The sequence below is a fragment of the Myotis lucifugus genome, unplaced genomic scaffold, assembly GCF_000147115.1.
Source record: "Myotis lucifugus unplaced genomic scaffold, Myoluc2.0 scaffold_235, whole genome shotgun sequence".
Taxonomy (NCBI): domain Eukaryota; kingdom Metazoa; phylum Chordata; class Mammalia; order Chiroptera; family Vespertilionidae; genus Myotis; species Myotis lucifugus.
The window spans coordinates 652,344-673,619 of NW_005871283.1; the positions used below are offsets into that span (position 1 = coordinate 652,344).

Consider the following 21,276-nt stretch of genomic DNA (forward strand, 5'->3'; position numbering starts at 1 on the left):
TGCACTGTCTGACTGTAGCTCCTGCCAGGAGCTGGAAGAGTTGGTTAGCAATGACCCTGAACCCCAGTGGTGGTGGCAGCTCTCATCACAATCCCTGGGAACCTAAAAGAGCAGTGCCTGCCCCTCCCACAGGGTAAGCAAGAGCCCAAATGTAGGCACGTTTCACTAGCTCCCCAGGCGATTCCAATTTGTAGCCACAGCTGAGAACCAGAGTTAGCCTCTATCACCCACCAGGTGTTCTTGTTTTCAGCAAGTCAGTACAAACTGCCTTGAAGAGTCCATAGTAAAGAGGACTATTAGCACAGAGCTGATATAACGCAGAAGATTATTGCAAACTTACTTGGAAGCCCTCTGAGATGTTGCCTTTCTGAGGACTTGTTTGTGATTGGATGGGGGTTTGGGGACCAGGGAGGAGGAAGAGCTGGGAGGTGGCACCACTTTCTGTGGCAGAGTGGCTGGCTTCTGGCCACCCGCTGTGGCACTGGAAATTCTGCAAGCTGCACCATTACTCATTGTCCATAAACTGGAGTTAGGTAGTGTCTGGCTGCCAAAGATCGCCTATCAGAAAAAGGAAAAAAAAAAAAAGGTCAGTGGTGATGCCCTTTAAATTCATTTGCTATAGTAATCGGACAAGTGGTTTGTAATCCTTTAGTGCAGTGGTTCTCAACCTTCCTAATGCCGCGACCCTTTAATACAGTTCCTCATGTTGTGGTGACCCCCAATTTCATTGTTACAAATTGAACATAATTAAAGCATCGTGATTGATCACAAAAACAATATGTAATTATATATGTATTTTCTGATAGTCTTAGGCGACCTCGTGAAAGGGTCGTTCGACCCCCAAAGGGGTCGTGACCCACAGGTTGAGAACCGCTGCTTTAGTGGGACAAAAGGAAAAGGGAAATTGTTAAAGTAAAGTAAATTTTGAGGAAAAACTTTCTAATAAGGCCAGTGCAGGTCAGATTCAGAGAAGGGAAACGTCCTGAAGCGGAGTCGAGGCGCTCTGCTGGAAGTACTCGCAGCAAGGACTCCGGGCATCCGGGTGCTACGCATTGGTCCATATGAGCGAATCGGAAAAGCATGTGGACTCTCAGTCTTAGCCTCCTTCATTGTTAAATTCATCAAATATTTAACAAATGTCTCCTACTGGATGTCAAGTAGTAGAAGAACCAAAGGAACTAGAAGCTTGACTCAATCTGAGCCCACTCCTGGAACACTGCACCCCTCCAGAAGGCGTGCACATCTGAGGAAAGGGAAGAAGTCAATCTGGAGAAGGCATAGTGAGCAAACAGAGTGGAGAGAGGAGGCTGGGACAGAAACCAAGAGCCAGACTGTGCATGGCCTTGGGGGCTATTTATAGAATTCTGGCCTAGTAACACCTTGTTGGCCTAAAGATTGCCACAAGATGGACATCTGAAAGCACTTTCAAAGTAATATTACCACACAAATACAAGATCAACACAAGGGTATTTTTGCTCAGAGGGTAAGCCTACAAATAAACGAAGACCTAAAAATCATGATCTAAACATTACACACGCCAACACCTATCTGTAGTTAGAATGTAAACGTATGCTTCCTCAAGTAGACCTTTTAAAAATTCTTACAACTTACTGACCTCATTAGAAATAGATTGTTTTGTATCACAAATTTTGTTACTGGTTCTTCAATACTATTAATACCGCTTTCAATATGCATGCATTATAAAAGCTTTAAATGTGAAATAATATTAACAGAGAAATACTATAATGGACAAAACACATAGGACTTTGTATTAAACGATGTTTGGCAACTGATTCCATCCGTAGATACCACATATGAAGCGACATAAGGAAAATGTCATTTCCTGTGGCAAGGTCCAAAGGAATGAGATTAGATGTTCTTAGGAAACAGTTGCCTTCTAGATAGACGTCACTAGCATTATTTCTGTCCTTTATAAATTTTATTTTTTAAGATAAAAAAGATGAACTGAGTAGCTTTAGTAAAATGTTATCCAGCCCTTCTATACTCATGCCTGGGAATGAACCACTTTAGGGAAATGTGTCCAAAGGTCCTGCGCTAGCCAGACAGGCGGGGGACCAAGGGTTCTTGCATGGCCTGACGAAGAACAAAACAACTGCAGAGGCAGAGGACTGCTGTATTTCAAAGACCAGTCTGAGATGTTCCATCTCTGCAAACCCACGGGGAAACGAAGTGCTGTTCACTCACCTCCGCCTCTGACCCAAACAAGGGGAACAAAGAGAGCTCTGAGTCCATGGAAAGCCCGAGGGAGCTCTGTGGGGGCGGCAGGTCCCCGAGGGCCCAGGAGCCCTGCCACTGCTTCGGAGGACAAGGAACCAGAGGTGCAACAAGAGGCCAGGCCCCTGGCACTGGCTCCACCACAAACCCGTTCCCCTCCACCAGGTTTTCATGTCTGAGGGCCTGAAATTCTGAGGGAGAGGCTCAATTGAAAGAGAGGAGGGAGGCAGGAAGGGGCCACCCGAGGCTTCTATTTTCACTACTACATCCCAGTAAGTGAGCTTAGATATGAAGAGTGCTTGCCAGGGGCTTGATTCAGTATGAGGGCTGAAGAACATTTATTCACTGTGGTGACAACCGTATTTTCCAGTTCATCGAGGTGCTTGTTTTTAATAAACTGTTGGACATGCAAAAAAAAAAAATCCTGCTGGATATGCATAACCCAGGGACGCAGACAATAGGTGAAGGCCTGGGGCGGGGGCAGGCTACAAGAGGTCAGTGAGGGGGAAAAAAGGGGACATATGTAATACTTTCAACAATAAAAATTTATTTAAAAAAATAGAACAAAATATTCAAACAAAAAAAAATCTTGCTGGGCCTTCTAAACACAAAGAATAAATGAAAAGAACAAGATCAAAACAATGAGTATAGTAAACATCTCTGTGTAAAAAAAGGTACATATATAACAATGTATACACAAACACACAATGTTAATATCTGCACAATCCTGAAAGATTTACCAAAAAAACTGGCAACTTCCATGGAGAACTGGTTAACTAGGGGTCAATGTGGGAGGGAAACTAATTTTTTACTATATATCATATTTATCTTTTTGAATTTTGTACCATCTACATGTGGTTATTATTAAAAAATAAATGATAAAAAAAGTCAAAAGGAAGTCGAGTTCTAGTAACATTTAAGCAGGTAACAAATTCACTCTGAGTACAAGTAGAAGTATCCGAATAAAGCCCGGCTGGCAGAGGACTGGCCATTACACGAGGCTGAAGGAGGAACGGGCCGTTCCACATTTATGGCTACAAAACCAGATTAGGTCATTGCGAGAGGCAGGGACCCAGGCGAGGGGGAAAGAGCATGGCTCTGCACTCATGTGCTGCCAAGGCTCAGATGGAGGCTCTGCCACTTATCAACTGGTGACCTTTTCAAGTTACTCAACCTCTCCCGAGCTTCACCTTCCTGATAAGCAATTGTAATTACTTCGTTGGATTGCTGGGGATTAAATAAAGATCACACAGGGAAATCTAGCCAGGCATTCAATAATGATTTCTTGAAGTAAAACTGAAGGACCAGATACACACAGCAGACACTCAACCAATGTTCCGTTCCTTCTCAAACCTCAAACACCCACGAAGGACAGAATGACATGCACGTCTGCCTCCAGCTGCGATGACCTGTGACTGGTAGCTGGTTGTGTGTTTTTCTAGTCTTACGGTGATGCTCACTAGCTGTGAGACACACTAGTGAAAACGAAAACATATGTTTAGGTTCCCTAGATCGCATTTGCTCAGTTCTCTTTGGCAGAAACACTCTTCTCCTTTTCTGAATGCTTATAAAAATTTATTTGTATGTCTTATCCCATTTAGCACATTCTACCTTGTGTTGCAGTCACTTATGTATGTATTTGTTTTTCCATCTGGACAATACACATTGGAAATGGCTGGATTTATATCTGATTTTTGTTTCACCCATGGTGCCTGGAATGACTTGTGCATAGAAGGTGTTTAAGAAACATTTACTCGGTAAATGAAAAAAAACAACAAACCAACACAACCCTTACATTATAACAGTTATTCATTTCTTTTAGCAACCATAAATTCCTATATAAGAGAATAGGAAAGTATGTGTTTACATAGAAATGTAATCTCATAATAGGACATTCTCTGGACTCTGAATAGTGCCTAGTGCAGTGGTTCTCAACCTTCTGGCCCTTTAAATACAGTTCATGTTGTGACCCAACCATAAAATTATTTTCGTTGCTACTTCATAACTGTAATGTTGCTGCTGTTATGAATCATAATGTAAATATCTGATATGCAGGATGGTCTTAGGCAACCCCTGTGAAAGGGTCGTTCGAGCGCCAAAGGGGTCGCGACCCATAGGTTGAGAACCGCTGGCCTAGTGTGTTACTTGTATTCAAGTCACACCCAGATCAATATGTAAGTAAGCCCTTCTGCAGATCCCAAACAAAAGTAAATTCACCTTCCCAGATGCAAACTTTGTGGCAGGACCTCCGACATTGATGTCCTATAGTAATAAGATCTGTCTTTACAGAAACAACAACATAAAATAAGTTAGGTGAACTTACTGCCTCTTGCCTGGGTATCACTTCTTCCTTTCTCTCTAATACCACTGCCCTGATTTTATTTGGGTAATGTGCGTTCAGCTAAAAAATTATGTTCCCCAATTCCTCCTGTACCTAGAAAAAACAGTTCTGAAATGTAAACAGTTTCCAGGTGCAGTTTTGGAGAAAGGCCTTTAAGGGAGGTAGACTGGGCTGGTACACACATTTTGCCCTTTACTATTCTTACCCAGATGCGATATCTAGCCGATGCGATATCTAGCCAGAGGTGGGCAGGCTTCAGGGAAAAGTTACCTGCTAAGAATTGCAGAGAAAGATAAAGACAGAAGGAACATGGACTCCTGATAGCAAGCACCATGGACTTTGGGCGAGCCTATCTCTAGATTTCGGATTATATGGGGATAAAATGTATCTCTAACTTGTTTAACCCTTTGAGTGCCAACCAATATCTTAGGAACTATGCTAAAATTGCTAAGGCATTTTTGCTGATTTTACAGCAGTTTAGGAAAAAAATTATGAATCGCAAGTAAATGAAGTTACATATTCAAAAACTTCAGGAAACCTTTACTACATTGACATATTTAGCAATATCATCATCACTAATAAAAGCAGACTTAGAACTGGACGCCATTTCGAAGCTTTGATAGCGCTCCCGGCACTTTTGGCGAAAGACAGGAGGAGCGTGATCGCGCTCCCCGGCACTTAAGCCATTAGGGGAGGGGAGGGGGGAGGGTTCCGTTACACTGCAGCCAAATGGAATCCTGAGTTGAGAAATAATTCCGAATCTACTATCTACTAAAGAGTCAAGCTTGTTTAAGCCTCAATACAACATGTATGTGCTGCAGCTCAGAAAAGCAGACACTCTTTTCAAATCAAAAGCTTCTAGGCTCTGACTCTGATATACTGCATGGGATGAAACGATTACAACTCTGTAACACACCAAATTCCAAAAAGTCCGTAATGCAGACAGGTCCCCAGGTGTTTTACCAAAACCAAGGCTAAGTGGGATGAGATTCAATCAACCAAATCGGATCAGAAGCCCAGGAAAATACCCAGGCAATGTGAAAAGCAAACATATAGGTGGATGTATGTAGACTAGCAGCAGCGGTCTCCCCAGGCCCCCACAGCCTACATTAGCCCCAGTCCTAGAACTCTACCAAGGACAGATCATGTGAACTGTTTTGCCCTGAGAGTCGTTCATAAATGGACAGAAAAAGTGTATAAAGTTCCCTCTGTATAATTTCTAAGAAATGTGAGGTTCGGGTATACAACGTTAGCACTCTGTGCTTGTGGGTTGACAACCCAGGGATGGGGCCGCACTGTCATCAGTCAATGTCCTGGGAATGTGAGGGCTGTGTACGCACTGGCCTCCACTCAAGGCCTGGTCAACATATACAAGACTTCTGCTTCTTTATTGGGTGTGGGAAACAGCCATCATGCTTCAGCGAGGACACGCAGAGAAAACCGCGGTTTGAGGGTTGGCTTGGCCCCAGGCTAAAGACTGGAAGGCCCTCCTTCTCCCACAACAGAGGGGGACTCGTGGGTGGGAAGGAGGAACTTCTGAGAGACAGAACGCAGGCTGCAACTTGGAAGGTCACGGGGAAGCAAGATCTGGGCTCTCTTACTAGAAAGATAATACTATTTAGAGATTAAATTCTGGGAGGTTTTTTTTCAAATTCCTTCCAGAAAACACTCCTTTAGTCTTTACTTAGGCTTCTTGTGATGAATCTGAGCTGGATGGTTCTTTGTAGTAAAATAACTCTAACTTTTTGAAAATGAAGGGGGATAGGGCAGGCAAACAGTAATCTCTACTTGAATGGCTTAATGTCTCTTTGTGCCCCTTTTACTCCGATTTCAGAATAGCCAGCATTTCTAGGCCTTGTTCTCTCCACATGAGATTTCATCCTAATTTGGGATAAAGTTCCCATTACACAGAACACAAAGCCAGGAATTAGTCCTGGGAGGGTGTATCTTTGTGAGCATGTAAGACACTAATCACTCACCTTACTACAACCAGGCCCAGAGCTGTTCAAAGAACACATTAGGTCCTTTGTGCATCCATATGACGCTGTTAAAAGCTCAGGGCTGAGATGAGGGTGAGGGTGAGGGCGAGGGCGAGGATAGCTGTTTCTCTTTTGGCAAAAGCAAGCTTCCAAAAGGCTTTTGTCTCCCACTGTATGGAGTTCTTGGCTGTCTTCCATTCACAATGTTTGTCAGCTGGAATAAGACTGGAGGCTGAGTGGAGAAACAGAGTACAAGTCCTGGTCCTGCTACAGGGCGCTGGGCGGTGCTGCGTCCCTGAGAGGGCTGGGGCAGAACCCCTGAAAACGCTACTGTTCATAGAGAGAAAGACAGACACAAGCACCGGAGGCAGGACCCTGAGCTGTCAGACACTGAACGTCCTTTGGCACATCCTCCCATTTCTAAAACTAAGAAGCCCCTTTAGCACCTAGGAAAGAAAGCTCTTTACTAGTTCAAATCTACTCGAGGATGTACATATGGGTGGTCACCTGGACAGACAATTTAGGAGAAACTGGTTAACCACCCAAAGAAAACCACTGTGCTTCAGACAGTCCCTAAATCAACTGTAGGTGCTAATATCTGCACAGCAATGCAGATCATTAAAAACAGATATTCAAATATACTCATGAGCCTCAGACTCCTTCATCTACCCAAACTGAAGATACCAACAGTAGTCGGCTGCTTCCCTTACGTGCCCCAAACCAGGGACCAAAGCCGCAACCTAGGTATGTGCTCTGACAGGGAATCGAAACCATAACCTTTTCGTTGTACGGGAAGAAGTTCCTCTTCTCACATCTCTCTCTAGCAATTGTGAACAAATTAAACTGCATATATCTTTTGATTGTCTAAATTAAGTAAACAGCAGTAAAAAGGTATCTAATTAATACTCTATGAGCCTTGAACTTCTAAAACATCTTCTTTAATATTAACTAATTTTTACTTCTGGCACAGGGGGCTTAACTAAAACCCCCACGTTGAATGATAATGCCATGTGCATTTAAGGTTACAAGGAACACATAATAGAGGAGATATTTGCACACATTCACTGAAGCTTTAAACAACAGCTAAGCTGTAGAAGCAATCTCAATGCCCACTGACAGATGAATGGGTAAAGAAAATGTCTATACCTACAACAGAATAGTATTCAGCCTTAAAAAAAAAAAAAGCCCTAACTGGTTTGGCTCAGTGGATAGAGTATTGGCCTGTGGACTCAAGGGTCCCAGGTTCGAATCTAGTCAAGGGCATGTACCTTGGCTGCAGGCACATCCCCAGTAGGGAGTGTGCAGGAGGCAGCTGATCGATGTTTCTCTCTCATCGATGTTTCTAACTCTCTATCCCTCTCCCTTCCTCTCTGTAAAAAATCAATAAAATATATATTTTTTTAAAGAAATCCTGTCATATGCAACAAGATGGATAAACCTTCAGGACATTGTGCTAAATGAAATAAACCAATCACAAGAAGACAAATACCTACATGATTCCTCTTATATGAGGAACCTAAAGTAATCAGGCTCATTGAAACACAAAGTAAAATGGTGGTCGCCAGAGGTTGAGGGGAGAGGGATATGAGAAGTTGTTCCATGAGAACAGAGTTTTGGTCATCCAAAATGAATACATTATAGTGACCTGTTGTACAATAATGTGCATATAGCTAACAATACTGTACACTTAAAAATTGAGAGGGTAGCCCTGGCTGGTTTGGCTCAGTGAATAGAGCACCGGACTGAGGATTGAAGGGTCCTGGGTTCGATTCCTGTCAAGGGCACATGCCTGGGACTTGATCCCCAGTAGGGGGCGTGCATGAGGCAGCCAATCAATTATCTCTCATCATTGATGTTTCTATCTCTCTCTCCCCTCTTCCTTCCTCTCTGAAATCAATAAAAATATATTTTAAAAAATTAAGAGGGTAAATCTATGCTATGTGTTTTTGTTACAATGAAACAAAAAGTAATACATAACAATAAGATCAATGAAACTTTACTGAACTTTTACGATGGGTCAGCACCGCTCTCAGCGCTTTACATGTTATCATCATTTCATCCTCCCCGGCATTTGAGGTGGGTCCCATCATCATCTCCACACACGAAGTAAGGAACCAAGGCACAAAAGGTTCCACAATTTGCTCACGATCACAGTTCCTAAGCAGTAAGCTGGGATCCACACCATGGAGGAGTCTGATTTCAGAGCCCCACTACACTACACGGCCTTCCTTATTTCTGCTCTGCTGACTTCCTTTTGCATTACATCCACTGAAATAAAACCTTCCTTCCCAAGCAAATCTAAAGCAAACCTAGCGATATGTCCCAATTTTCATCAGATACATGTAGAATACAGAATTTCACTTTCTTTACTCCCAGAAGGTTAAAAAGTTTGTAAGCAAATCATTACTTATTTTATTTTTTAAAATAAGTTTTTACTTATTTCAGAGAAAGAGATAGAACATCAATGATGCGATAGAATCATTGATCTGCTGCCTCCTGCACGCCCCCTACTGGGGATTGAGCCTGCAGCCCAGGCATGTGCTGCTGGGATCAAATGGTGACACTCAACCACTGAACTGCACTGGCCAGGCCACGTTACTTATTTAAAAAGTTAAAGAATGTATGTATGTATGTATGTATGTATGTATGTATATAAAAGTAACCTCAAAAGATCACTGATGGTCCCAGATTGAGAGTTCAATTAGTGAAAAAAAGAGAATTTATAGCCTCATTTTCAATGATCTCTTTAGATAAACCCTGTATCTGCTAGTAGTTTTAGGGAATTATTTATATATCAGGACCCTTGTTCCCCTAATAAAAGGATTGCGTCTTACATCTCCTGATTAGTAAAATGAACTAATTAGACAAGGCAATCTCTAGGTTTCCTTACAACTTTAAATTCAGAGTTTTTAAAGATCAAACTTGTCTCTGTCTTCAAATGCATAATTTATTTGACTCAGAATCTCGCATGGTTGACCTATTATCTTGCTGTCATGTTTATTAAGCTTGCTGTCATGTTTATTAAGCTTTTCCCGTGCCTGCATCCATCTCAGATGGATGGGCTTCTTTATGTTTAAAGATGAGGTCTTCCCTCACCTTACAAAGCTACTGCAGTGTGTCCCTCATATGCCCACAGACAAACAGAAATAAACCATAGGTCAGAGAGTGAGGGAGGAAACAGACTTCTCATCAGGCAGCTGTAGCAAAACCACATTTTAAGAATATGCAACAAACAAGATCGATCCCAAGCAGCTGATAGATGAACAATTCTTTTAATATACCCACAACCATGTAGAGTTCTGCATTTTGCTTCATTAAGCTGATTCTTTCTTTTATATTTGTGTATTTGAGTGTATAGCAGCATAAGCAATAAAATTGGAATGCTAATGTGTAAAACAAGAAGCAAACGAACAGTCACTCTACCAAGGGTACGGCGGGAGAGTGGAAAAGGGCTGTGGAAGGCCTCCCGCCTGGGCTGACTATTCTCTCTGCGACCAGCTAGCTGTGCAACCTTGCATCAGTTACTCCAACTCTGTGCATCAGCTTCCTCACCAGTGGCATGAAGACACTACATCCCGCACTCAGGAGACTCCCGCTATACGTCCATTTCCCTGCCCGCACCTTCCTCCCGCTAAGCTTCCAGGGGGACACTTCTCTAGGAGCAGCTCAGAAGACAACCTGATGGAAACCAGAGGACTTCTATTACTGTTAGTAATGAATCAGCATAATGAACTGAGGTCTGCATTAGAATAATGCATTAAGAATTAGATTGATATGGTACTGAACAAGCAAGCATAACATGAGTCATGCAAAGGTGTCATCTGTGGTATTCACATTCATAGGCACCTGCCATATTTCCTGGTAGTCTTCTCAAAAACACCCATCATAGAAGTAAAATTGAAATAGTATGACCAGTAAAAATAACAGGACTGAAAGGCCAAACAATGTGTTTTCCAGATGATGTGTTATAGAATTGTACACTTGAAACTTATCTAATCTTATTAACCCATGTCACCCCAATAAATTTAATGAAAAATTGAAAAAGGCCAAAGTGATCATTAGAAAGATAATTCCTGTTATTAGTAACAATCCACGTAAGTGCTCAGAATCTCCAAAGTTCCAGTAGTCCCTGATCCTATTACTGAATAGTACAAGCACCAGGAAGGGTAAAGTAAGGGCATTTCTAAGAGTTGTAAGCCCAGAAACACCTTCTTAAGACATTTCTTGAAGAATCTGTGTTAACCAGAACAATGTCTAGGCCTGAGTTTACCGATGTTTAACTAAACCTTTTCTCTCGAGACAGTACATAGTTAGGGTACCTGACAATAACTTTTCAAATACAGTTTTATAGGTATCAATGAATGCTTGTTGAGTGTATGAACTGAAGCTTAAAATTTATATAATAATAGACATGGCTACTATTTATTGAACGCCTTAATAGATTGTCAGGGAGGTGGCATACAGCATGATAGCTGAGAGCTTGGATGCTGGAGGCTGACACACCTGGTTTCAAATCCCAGCTCTTCCATTTGTTACTTATGTGACCCTAATAAAGTTACATAAATGATGTTCTATTTTTTCATTTATAAAAGGGGCTAATAAGAGGGCAGTTGTGCCTGGCCGGCGTGGCTCAGTGGTTGAGTGTTGACCTATGAACAAGGAGGTCATGGATTCAATGCCCGGTCAGAGCACATCCCAAGTTGCTGTCGATCCCTAGTATGGGGTGTGCAGGAGGCAGCCGATCAATGATTCTCTCTCATCATTGATGTTTCTATCTCTCCCTCCCTCTCTGAAATCAATAAAAAAATATATATTTTTTAAAGTGGGCAGTTGTGAGGACTCAATACAAAAACTAGTATAACTTCTGGTTCAGTGCTTCACACATGGTAATGTCCCGAGGATTATAATCCTAATGATAACTCACAGGTATATTATCAACTTCATATTAGAGATAAGCAAACGGAGGTTTAAAGATGTTTGAATAACCTGTCCCAGGTCATAGGCTGGACAGGGATACGATTTAAACTGAGGATTATCCGACTCCAAAGATTGTCCCGCGTGCCTATTTCAAACAACTGGATGTAGTTTTACATGTATTATTTCACATATTTTCAATGTGTTTGTATGAAGTAAGACAAAGAAAAGAGTTTGATTTGACAAAATCTACTAAATCAAATGGTTCTAGGAAAATTCATCATCATTACCATCATCATCATCTAGAAACTAAGTGTTATATGAGTTCCTGACAAAGGTCAGAAGGAAAAAAAAAACAGAACAAAAAACCCAAACCAAACCAAACAAAACCAAAAAAACAAAGCAGCAGTAGGTTATGACATTTAAGTCAACCTGCCCCGGGAATCTAAGCACACAGGCCTCCGTTCTCTCCCTTGCGTACGCACCCCTAGCGAACCCCCCTCACAAGTACTGTTAGAAACACGCAGAGACCCCCCTGCGCAGCGAGCCTGTTTGCTTGCTCTCTTTGTGCCATGCTGAGGATCTAGCGTGTTATTGCTGGCTGCCTGGAAAAGCCGGTGCCTGCTGAATTTCTCTCTTTCCCCTCCCCCACAACACAAACACACAGCAGCTGAAGACTTGGAGACACAGTATTCATTCCACCAGGGGGGCAGAATTTTTCTAGACACATGCAATGAAGTTTTAGGAGCAGAATAACAAGACTTGGCTGGGTTTATATGGGAATCCTTTCCACACCTGTGGGGTTGTGCATGCATGTGTGTACACACACACACACACGCACACACGCACACACACACACACCATTAGCAAAAAGCTCATTACATATAGCCTTCAAGATGTTACTAGCACACAGAAAGACCCCTTGATGTGAACACTGAGCTGTCTGCCCCCCTGCTAATCTGAAAAAATTGGGATGGTGGGAAGGGGGAAGGTAAAGAACAGATGCAGTGGAAAGATGAGAAGAATTTAGGATGCAGTTTTCTCCTGCCTTGAGTTATTTCACTATGTTGAAAAGTAAATCTACCTAAAATGGAAGGGCTTTGGGAACCAGTAAAACATTAAAATCCCCCTCTCCAACTTTGTCGTTAAAAGAAATTTCAGCAGTTCTGCCTTGGCCATCAAAATGTCCTTAATTTTTCTGTTTTGGGGCCTTTTTTCAGTCTGGATGAGGCCGAGAAGAGAGTGGGAGGGAAGGAGAGGGGGCTGGGAGCCGAAGTTTAACAAAGGATCACTTTAACAGAAACTACTGAGTAATCGCTCTGTCCCGGGCCAAGAATAACATCAGCTCAATGTCGGCAATTAGAATCAGGTCAGTCGGGCCTCACAGCCTGCGAAGCCCTCCTCACAGACCCAGCATGGAGGGCTACTCATGCTGATGTCACCAAGTCAACCGTGGCTGAAGAAAGTCCCACGATTCAGCTGAAAGAAAAGTTTTTGACCTGTTCCTTCAGGGGCAGGAAGCCAGTCTGAGAAGGAAGTGAGAAACAGAGGGAAAGGAGAGAGGAGACACACACAGGGACACATCAGCACATAACAGTCATTTTCCCATCCCTAGACTATCAAGATTCTGCACTTTCCCCAACCATCCTGACACTCATTTTCAATGAATTAATATATGTGAAGCACCTGGAATGGTGACGGGACCTCCGTTAGTGCTTATTAAGTGTTGTATGATTATTGAAACACAGAGGGAAGAACGTGTCCCATTACTTATCTCTTATCCACTAGGAAACTTGAATGCTGGGGGCAGTGGTTGCTGAGCACAATGTACCTGATAAGAAGAATGAGCAAGGAGGTTTTCAAGTTTGGAGTGAGAAGATAGAAACAAAGTTCCGATAAAAAATGATTGCTGAAAATTTTATAAGGGCAACATTAAGATTTAACATATTCAATCTCCCTTCCAAAGGACAGAAAACAAATAACAAAGGGGAACATTTGTAATCTCTTTCCCTCTAGTCCAATGTTTCTCAACGTGCGATACCCAGAAGAGCAGCTTTAATATCACCTGGAAACTTAGAAACGGAAATAAGTGAGCCCCATCCCAAATCTACTGAATCATAAATGGGGTTGGGGAAGCAATTGGTAACCGCAATAGGCCCTCCAAGGGGTTCTATGGCTCAAAACCAGGGGTCTACAAACTAGGGCTGCAGGCCAAATCCAGCTTGCTGCCTGTTTTTGTAAATAAAGTTTTATTGGAAAACAGCCACAATCATTCATTTACATGTTATCTATGGCTGTTTTCATTCTCCCATGACAAAGATGAGTAGTTGCCACAGAGACCCTATCTATAGCCTGAAAGGTCTAAAATACTATATGACTGACCATTTACAGAGCAAGTTTGCTGAACTCTGTTCTGATTTGGGATGTCTTAAAAAAAACAAACAAAACAAAAACAAACACAAACCTCAAACACCAAAACTGCTGGTTTTACCCATCAATGTGTAAAAGCTCATAGTTTCCATTTTGTCTTTTATCACGCTCTCTATCAAATGGACTGAATCCCACATGTCTTTGTACCTGTCCCTGGAAACCTTTGCCAAGGGCTCTGGGTGACTTTCCTCTCCCACGCCCGTGTTATAGGACCAGTTTTTAGTAGGGGTAGATTCAGTGAACAAAAATTTCTAGATTTATGAGTGAAATGCTAGACAGATATGGAGATCAAAACCAACTCCACATGAATGTTTGGAGATGCTCATTTCCAAACTCATATCCTGAATCAGAGTGGGCCTTCTTGAAATTATTACCTTCAGTAAACTGGCTACCTATCCGCAGAAAAGGATGGAGAACTTCCTCTGCAAGTAATGCAAGAAAGGCTGCAAGAGGCTGCTGCTGCTGCAGCTGCGAATGCAGTGTCGGTACTTGGCTGTCTCCGCGCTGCCACTAAGGTGCGTGTGGCTGCCCCTTGGCCCCGCACTCTTGCTGCCTTCCCCCTGTCTGCATAGCCCGCTCTTTCTGTCCTCCCCGCCACCCATCAGGTCCTCAGATGATGGATACGGGCGGCAGTGGCAGCAGTGGCAGCAGTAGCAGTAGCAGCAGCAGCAGCAGCAGCAGCAGCAGCGACTCAGCATCCAATTGCTGGGACCAGGTGGACATGGAGGCAGTGGGTTCAGCCCCTAGCGGGGCCCTAGCCTCTTCAGCAATGGTGGCCGAGGCCCAGCGTGAGCACCTCAGCTCGGCCTTCAGCCTTTAGCTGAACGTCAATGCCAAACCCTTCGTGCCTAACGTACAGGCCAGGCTGGCTGCGGAGTTCCTGTCGTCCTTCCTGCCGGGCCCGGCCTAGCCGCAGACCCCCCCTGCAGACACCACCAGCATTGAGGAAACCTGCCCCGGCGCGGGCATACCTGAAGGTAAAAGGCTGGGACTGGGGGCGCCTGTGGAACGTGCCAAAGAGGAGCAGAGAGTGTTGTGTGAAGGCTCCAGTTCAGCCGTTACCATGGAACTTTCTGAACCTGTTACAGAAAATGGAGAGGTGGAGATGGTTCTAGAGGAGTCATGGGAGCACAATAAAGAAATGAGTGAAGCCGCGCCAGGGTTGTTCATTGGGAGATGCAGGGCCCCCAGAAGAAAGTGGCCAGGAAATGATGGAGAAAGAGGAAAGAGAAAATCTAAATCTGTGGTCCTACCCTCAGGTGCTCCTAAAAAAGAACACGTAAATGTTGTATTCACTGGGCACGTAGATGCTGGCAAGTCAACCACTGGAGGACAGATAATGTTTTTGACAGGAATGGTTGACAAAAGGACACTTGAGAAATATGAAAGAGAAGCTAAAGAAAAAAACAGAGAAACTTGGTATTTGTCCTGGGCCTTAGATACAAATCAAGAAGAACGAGACGAGGGTAAAACAGTAGAAGTGGGTCATGCCTATTTTGAAACATAAAAGAAACATTTCACAATTCTAGATGCCCCTGGCCATAAGAGTTTTGTCCCAAATATGATTGGTGGTGCTTCTCAAGCTGATTTGGCAGTGCTGGTCATTTCTGCCAGGAAAGGAGAGTTTGAAACTGGCTTTGAAAAAGGTGGACAGACAAGAGAACATGCTATGTTGGCAAAGATAGCAGGTGTAATGCATTTAGTAGTGCTTATTAATAAGATGGATGATCCCACAGTAAATTGGAGCAGCGAGAGATATGAAAAATGTAAAGAAAAACTCGTGCCCTTTTTGAAAAAAGTCGGCTTCAGTCCCAAAAAAGACATTCATTTTATGCCCTCCTCAGGGCTAACTGGGGCAAATATTAAAGAGCAATCAGATTTCTGCTCCTGGTACACTGAATTACCATTTATTCCGTATTTGGATAACATGCCAAACTTCAACAGATCAATTGATGGACCAATTAGACTGCCAATTGTGGATAAGTACAAGGATATGGGTACTGTGGTCCTGGGCAAGCTGAACTCAGGATCCATTTCTAAAGGCCAGCAGCTTGTGATGATGCCAAACAAGCACAATGTGGAAGTTCTTGGAATACTTTCTGATGATGCTGAAACTGATTATGTAGCCCCAGGTGAAAATCTTAAAATCAGACTGAAGGGAATTGAAGAAGAAGAGATTCTTCCAGGACTTATACTTTGTGACCCTAATAATCTTTGCCATTCTGGACACACATTTGATGTTCAGATAGTGATTACTGAGCACAAGTCCATCATCTGTCCAGGTTATAATGCGGTGCTGCACATTCATACTTGTATTAAGGAAGTAGAGATAACAGCCTTAATCTCCTTGGTAAACAAAAAATCTGGAGAAAAAAGTAAGACACGGCCCCGCTTTGTGAAACAAGGTCAAGTATACATTGCCCGTTTAAGGACAGCAGGAACTATGTGCCTTGAGACATTCAAAGATTTTCCTCAGATGGGTCGTTTTACTTTAAGAGATGAGGGTAAGACCATTGCAATTGGAAAAGTTCTGAAACTGATCCCAGAGAAGGACTGAACAGCTTTCTTGATACCCTTCACAATACTGTGAGAACTGACTACAAAAGTTCACCACCTTCTCTTATTTACTGGCCATTGATAGACTTTTCTCCATATTTTGCAAAGAAAAATTTCACAGCAAAAATTCATGTTTTGTCAGCTTTCTCATGTTGAGATCTCAGTTATGTTTCACTGATGAACTTACCCACAAGTTTCCTCTTCCAATACCATTCTGCTTCCGTGGACAGAATCAGTAATAGCTTTGTAAGTGATGTGGATGTAATTGTGTATAACAATGAAAAATTAATATATTTTAAAATTTTTCATTTTCCATTAGGATATTTAGACAATCCTTGTTCATGCAGACCTGTTAGTGTGTCTCAGTGTGTGTGTATATGTTAAAAAGACAAGTAATATGTTAATAAAATACTCCATTTGAAAAAAAAAGAAAAAAGAAAGGCTGCAAGATCTTCCCAAAACATTTTTTAGGAGATCAGTATGAAAACCACTGTCCATGTACATAATTAACATATAGTAACATGATATACATGCTAATATATAATAAATATAATAAATATAATACTAGAGGCCCAGTGCACGAAATTTGTGCACTAGGTGTGTGTGTGTGTGGGACCCCTCAGCCTGGCCTGTGCCCACTGGCAGTCCAGGAGCCCTCAGGGGATGTCTGACTGACGGCTTAGGCCTCAGTCAGGACATCCTTAGTGCTGCCACTGTCGCTGCGCTTGCCAGCTGTGAGCCCAGCTTCTGGCTGAGCGGCACTCCCCTTGTGGGATCGCACTGACCACCCGGGGGCAGCTCCTGCATTGAGTGTCTGCCCCCTGATGGTCAGTGTGTGTCATAGTGACTGGTCATTCTGCTGTTCAGTCAATTTGCATATTAGCCTTTTATTATATAGGATAATGTAACAAATATAAAGAATCCTTTAATGTCCCATTCTATTAACTGGTCTATCTTGTGAATGAATGCTAGGTAAATCAGATTTCAAATCTATCCACTGCTCTTAAACCAAATTGTTGGTTATATCAATGACTACCTCTCAAGTAAAATAAATCCAAAGCATAAGAAGTTCATCAGAGAAACCATCTCTATTCTAAAGCTTAATCCAAGGACAGAAATACAGGACATATTGAGAATGCAAGCTATGCTTCAATCAACAATTTAGTGGTAATTATAACAGTCAAGTCTAGCACAGTCACAAGGTAAGCTGAAAACAGAGGCTTAAAATCTCATAGGGTTTTGTTCCTTTTGTGAAGTGATTCTTGTCCTCTGAAATACAGTGCCCTAAGTTACTAAATATCCTTAATGTTAGAACATTTAATACCTTAATGTTAGAACATTTAATATCTTATTTGCTATTTTATTAAACTCTTCAAGCTAATCAAATTTAGTCTCTTTAGCTCCCCCACAGCCCCAGAACTTTACTCTTCCTCGTTTTTATCTAAATAAAACTATGGGTTAGAAGAACCAGGGAAGAAAGAAAATGATGGTATAAACATATATAAAACTGTGATGAATGATCTTCTGTTCCCTCTCCAGGAGACACGAGCTAACTCCCTTCTTGGGAGTTCTGAGTCCTCCCTAAGATAGATATTCTGACAGATTCAAAAAAAACATATTTTCCATATACTTCACAGTTCAGTGAAACTAAACCAGTATAATCCTCAGTGAAAAAAAAAATCCACACAAGAATAGTAATACTCTGAATTTTCAAAGGAATGTGAGTTGCTGGAAGCTAATCAAAAGAATGAGGACTTATAAATGAAGCAGTTTCTAAAAGTGAACATTAGCAAAACTGTCTCCTTCTTCAAAACTTCAATGCCCTGCAAGCACCTCCTTGTTTTTTTAAATCACCCACCATTTCAAGGAATAGAAGCATTAAAAATTACAAGACACCAACTGTCTGGATATGTCAGGCCATGGATTATAAAATTATATTCACATATGAGAAATAAGGCTACGTATGACACCTCCACTATCTAGTATCTGATTCAGTTGGTATTCTCTAGCACTGTGAATGATGTTGGGCTTTAGAAGTTTAAGGAGTTCTTAAAAATTTAAACATTAAAAAATATCAAAGATACGTTTATATCTGCAATTGTGAAAATGCAAACTGGCTTAAATGGCTTCTCTATCCCTTAGACTTTCTAGAAAAGAACATTTCTACCAGACAGTGTAGTGATCAAAATGAGATGCTACATTACATATTTTCCAGATGAAAAGTGTGAATATTTCTCTAGAAAAATGACCTAATGAACTACTTCACAAATATTTGCACTTAGAATTTCTCAATTATAATGAATTAATCCTATATAATAAAAGCCTAATATGCTAAGTGTCTGTCGTCTGGTTGGCCGTTCAACCAATCAAAGCGTAATATGCTAAGGCCGCTCAACCGCTTGCTATGACGTGAACTGACCACCAGGGGGCAGACAGTTGGCTGGTCTACCAGTCGCTATGATGTGCACTGACCACCAGGGGGCAGATGCTCCGACCGGTAGGTTAGTTTGCTGCTGGGGTCTGGCCAATCGGGACTGAGCGAGATGGGCTGGACACACCCTGGAGCCCTCCCGAGGTCCCTTCCCAGCTGGCCAACCACCCACGTCCCTCCCCTGCCTTGATCGTGCACCCGTGGGGTCCCTCGGCCTGGCCTGTGCCTCTCAAAATCTGGGACCCCTCAGGGGATATCAGAGAGCTGGTTTCAGCCCTATCCTGCAGGCCAGGCCGAGGGACCCCACTAGTGCACGAATTTATGCACAGGGCCTCTAGTAATAATATACAGAGTACACTAAAACAGATAATCAAGTGGTGAATGATACTGAAATAAGAAAATATGTTTGAACTGGGACAGTAGTTGAAAAGATAAGTAATGATAGAGAGCATAATGACAATTGTTTTATTTAGAAGAAAAACTTTGGTAAACATTGCCTTAGCCATAGAGTGAATTTTAATTTTGCACAAAGTAATGCGCACTACATTTTTATAAAAATGACAAAAAGTTAAGCTGATAGAAGACATTTTTTCAGATAACCAAATATCAGGGAAGCTCATAGAATCAATACTCATTCAGCCCAATAGAACATGTAGAACATGGTAACTGAGTCTAATGATAATCCTGAATCATAAAGAAACGTTTACCTTTTCATGGCCTGACTTTTTTGTGAAGTCATCCTTTCTCTGTAATAGGGGCCATACTGATACACAAGTGTAAAATACTCAGACAGCTCCCTCACACATATATTCAAAAAGAGTTTCTGTCATTTTATAGATGGTGAATAGGGAATCAATATTTCACTAGAGCATAAGCTCCATGACAGCAAGGAATTTGGAGTACATTTTATATTTTTGTTTACACTGTTTTGAGTACAAACTATCAAACCAGAAGACCAACAACTTAAGTTATGACCATTTCGTACAAGAACTTCCAAGTGATTTATTCCTTGAAAATCTTGATAGGTCATGAAGGATTAACATGCACTTATATGGGCCACATCTATGAAGGCAAAGACAGAGTACACTTAGAAAAAAATTAATGAAAATGCTAGCTTCTAGGTACTTGAGAATTAGATCCTTTTGGGAAGTTACTAAACTGAGATCATATAATAGGAAGGGTAACTACTACACTAGAGACTTTTATGGGGAAACATTCAAATGAAAGAAAGAATGTCAAAACTGGTTCGGCATCACTTTACAGCTAAGCCAAGGCTATGGCTTCAGAACATTTCTTCCCTGAGAGTAGATTCCCCAGGAACCATCCAAGCCATGGTGGTGTTGGTAAACCTTTGGTAAACTGTATTCCTACATTTTCCCACTGACCTTATTATTATTATTTTTACCAATAGAAGGAAGATATTAGCACTTGGAAAAGTCTTGAATTACCTGGTGACGGGCTCGACTCTGGTCCAGAAGCTGCCGGGACTGAAGTTTTTGTTGTTCAAGTTGCTGCAGGGCAAAATGGAGCTGGTAACTGCCAGCTGTGGGGTGATACTTGTGCTGGGGGACTACCCCTGTAGCCTTGCTATACGCGTTGTTCTCTACCTCTCCCTCCCAGGCAAAGCCACCTGTTTGGAGGCCCCTAAAGGGAAAAGAAAGCAGATTTCTTAGGGTGGTTGTGTGAACAAACTAAAGGAGAGAAATATCTCAGGTATTTTTCCTTTATAGAACTAAACACAGTTTGAATTACAAATCTATTTGTGTGATAAATGATCTGAATCACCCACTAAAATGTAGCTCCATGAACATAAAGACAGGGTCTACTCTGCTCTCCTTTTTATTCGTTGTTTTTAAAAAATATTTTTTCACTGATTTCAGAGAGGAAGGGAGAGATAGAAACATCAATGATGTAAGAGAATCTTTGATCAGCTGCCTCCTGAACGCCCCACACAGGAGATCAAGCCTGCAACCCGGGCATGTGCCCTGACTGGAAATTGAACCGTGACCTCCTGGTTCACAGGCCAACGCTCAACCACTGAGCCATGCTGGCCAGGCTATTCGTAGCTCTTATAAGGCTTGGCACATGGTCAATGCTCAATAAATATCTGTTGAATGTTAATTAAAATAGTAATTTCACCTCCCTGTGACTGCCACAAGGTCCCCTAAGAGGAGCCCAGAGAGTTTCGAATGCAGGATAGTAGGTTAAGGTAGGAATGAAGGCACAATCATCTTCTCTAATATCAACTTTAAAAGTATAGGGGTGAATTATACAGAATTCTTGGTTTTTTAAACCATCTAATTGTGAACTATCTAAATCTTTTAAACAAGTGTTCACATATACTTGGGCTTATATTCTCATTGTAGGATGAAATAACTAGTGTGAGAAGA

The 21,276-nt window shown here is 42.0% G+C and overlaps 1 protein-coding gene and 1 pseudogene across 1 annotated transcript in view; one reads left to right on the forward strand and one right to left on the reverse strand.

Annotated features, from left to right (window-relative positions):
- Window positions 1-336: 336 nt before the first annotated feature.
- TTLL5 (tubulin tyrosine ligase like 5) overlaps window positions 337-21,276 on the reverse strand; it is a 196,061-nt gene continuing 175,121 nt past the window's right edge. The window contains exons 31-32 of the mRNA XM_023762178.1: window positions 20,335-20,530; window positions 337-558 (exon numbers count right to left, since the gene is read on the reverse strand). Of these exons, the coding sequence (XP_023617946.1) occupies window positions 337-558; window positions 20,335-20,530 (418 nt within the window). The remainder of the gene's footprint in view (window positions 559-20,334; window positions 20,531-21,276) is intronic.
- Window positions 14,374-16,456, forward strand: LOC102425695 (annotated as a pseudogene).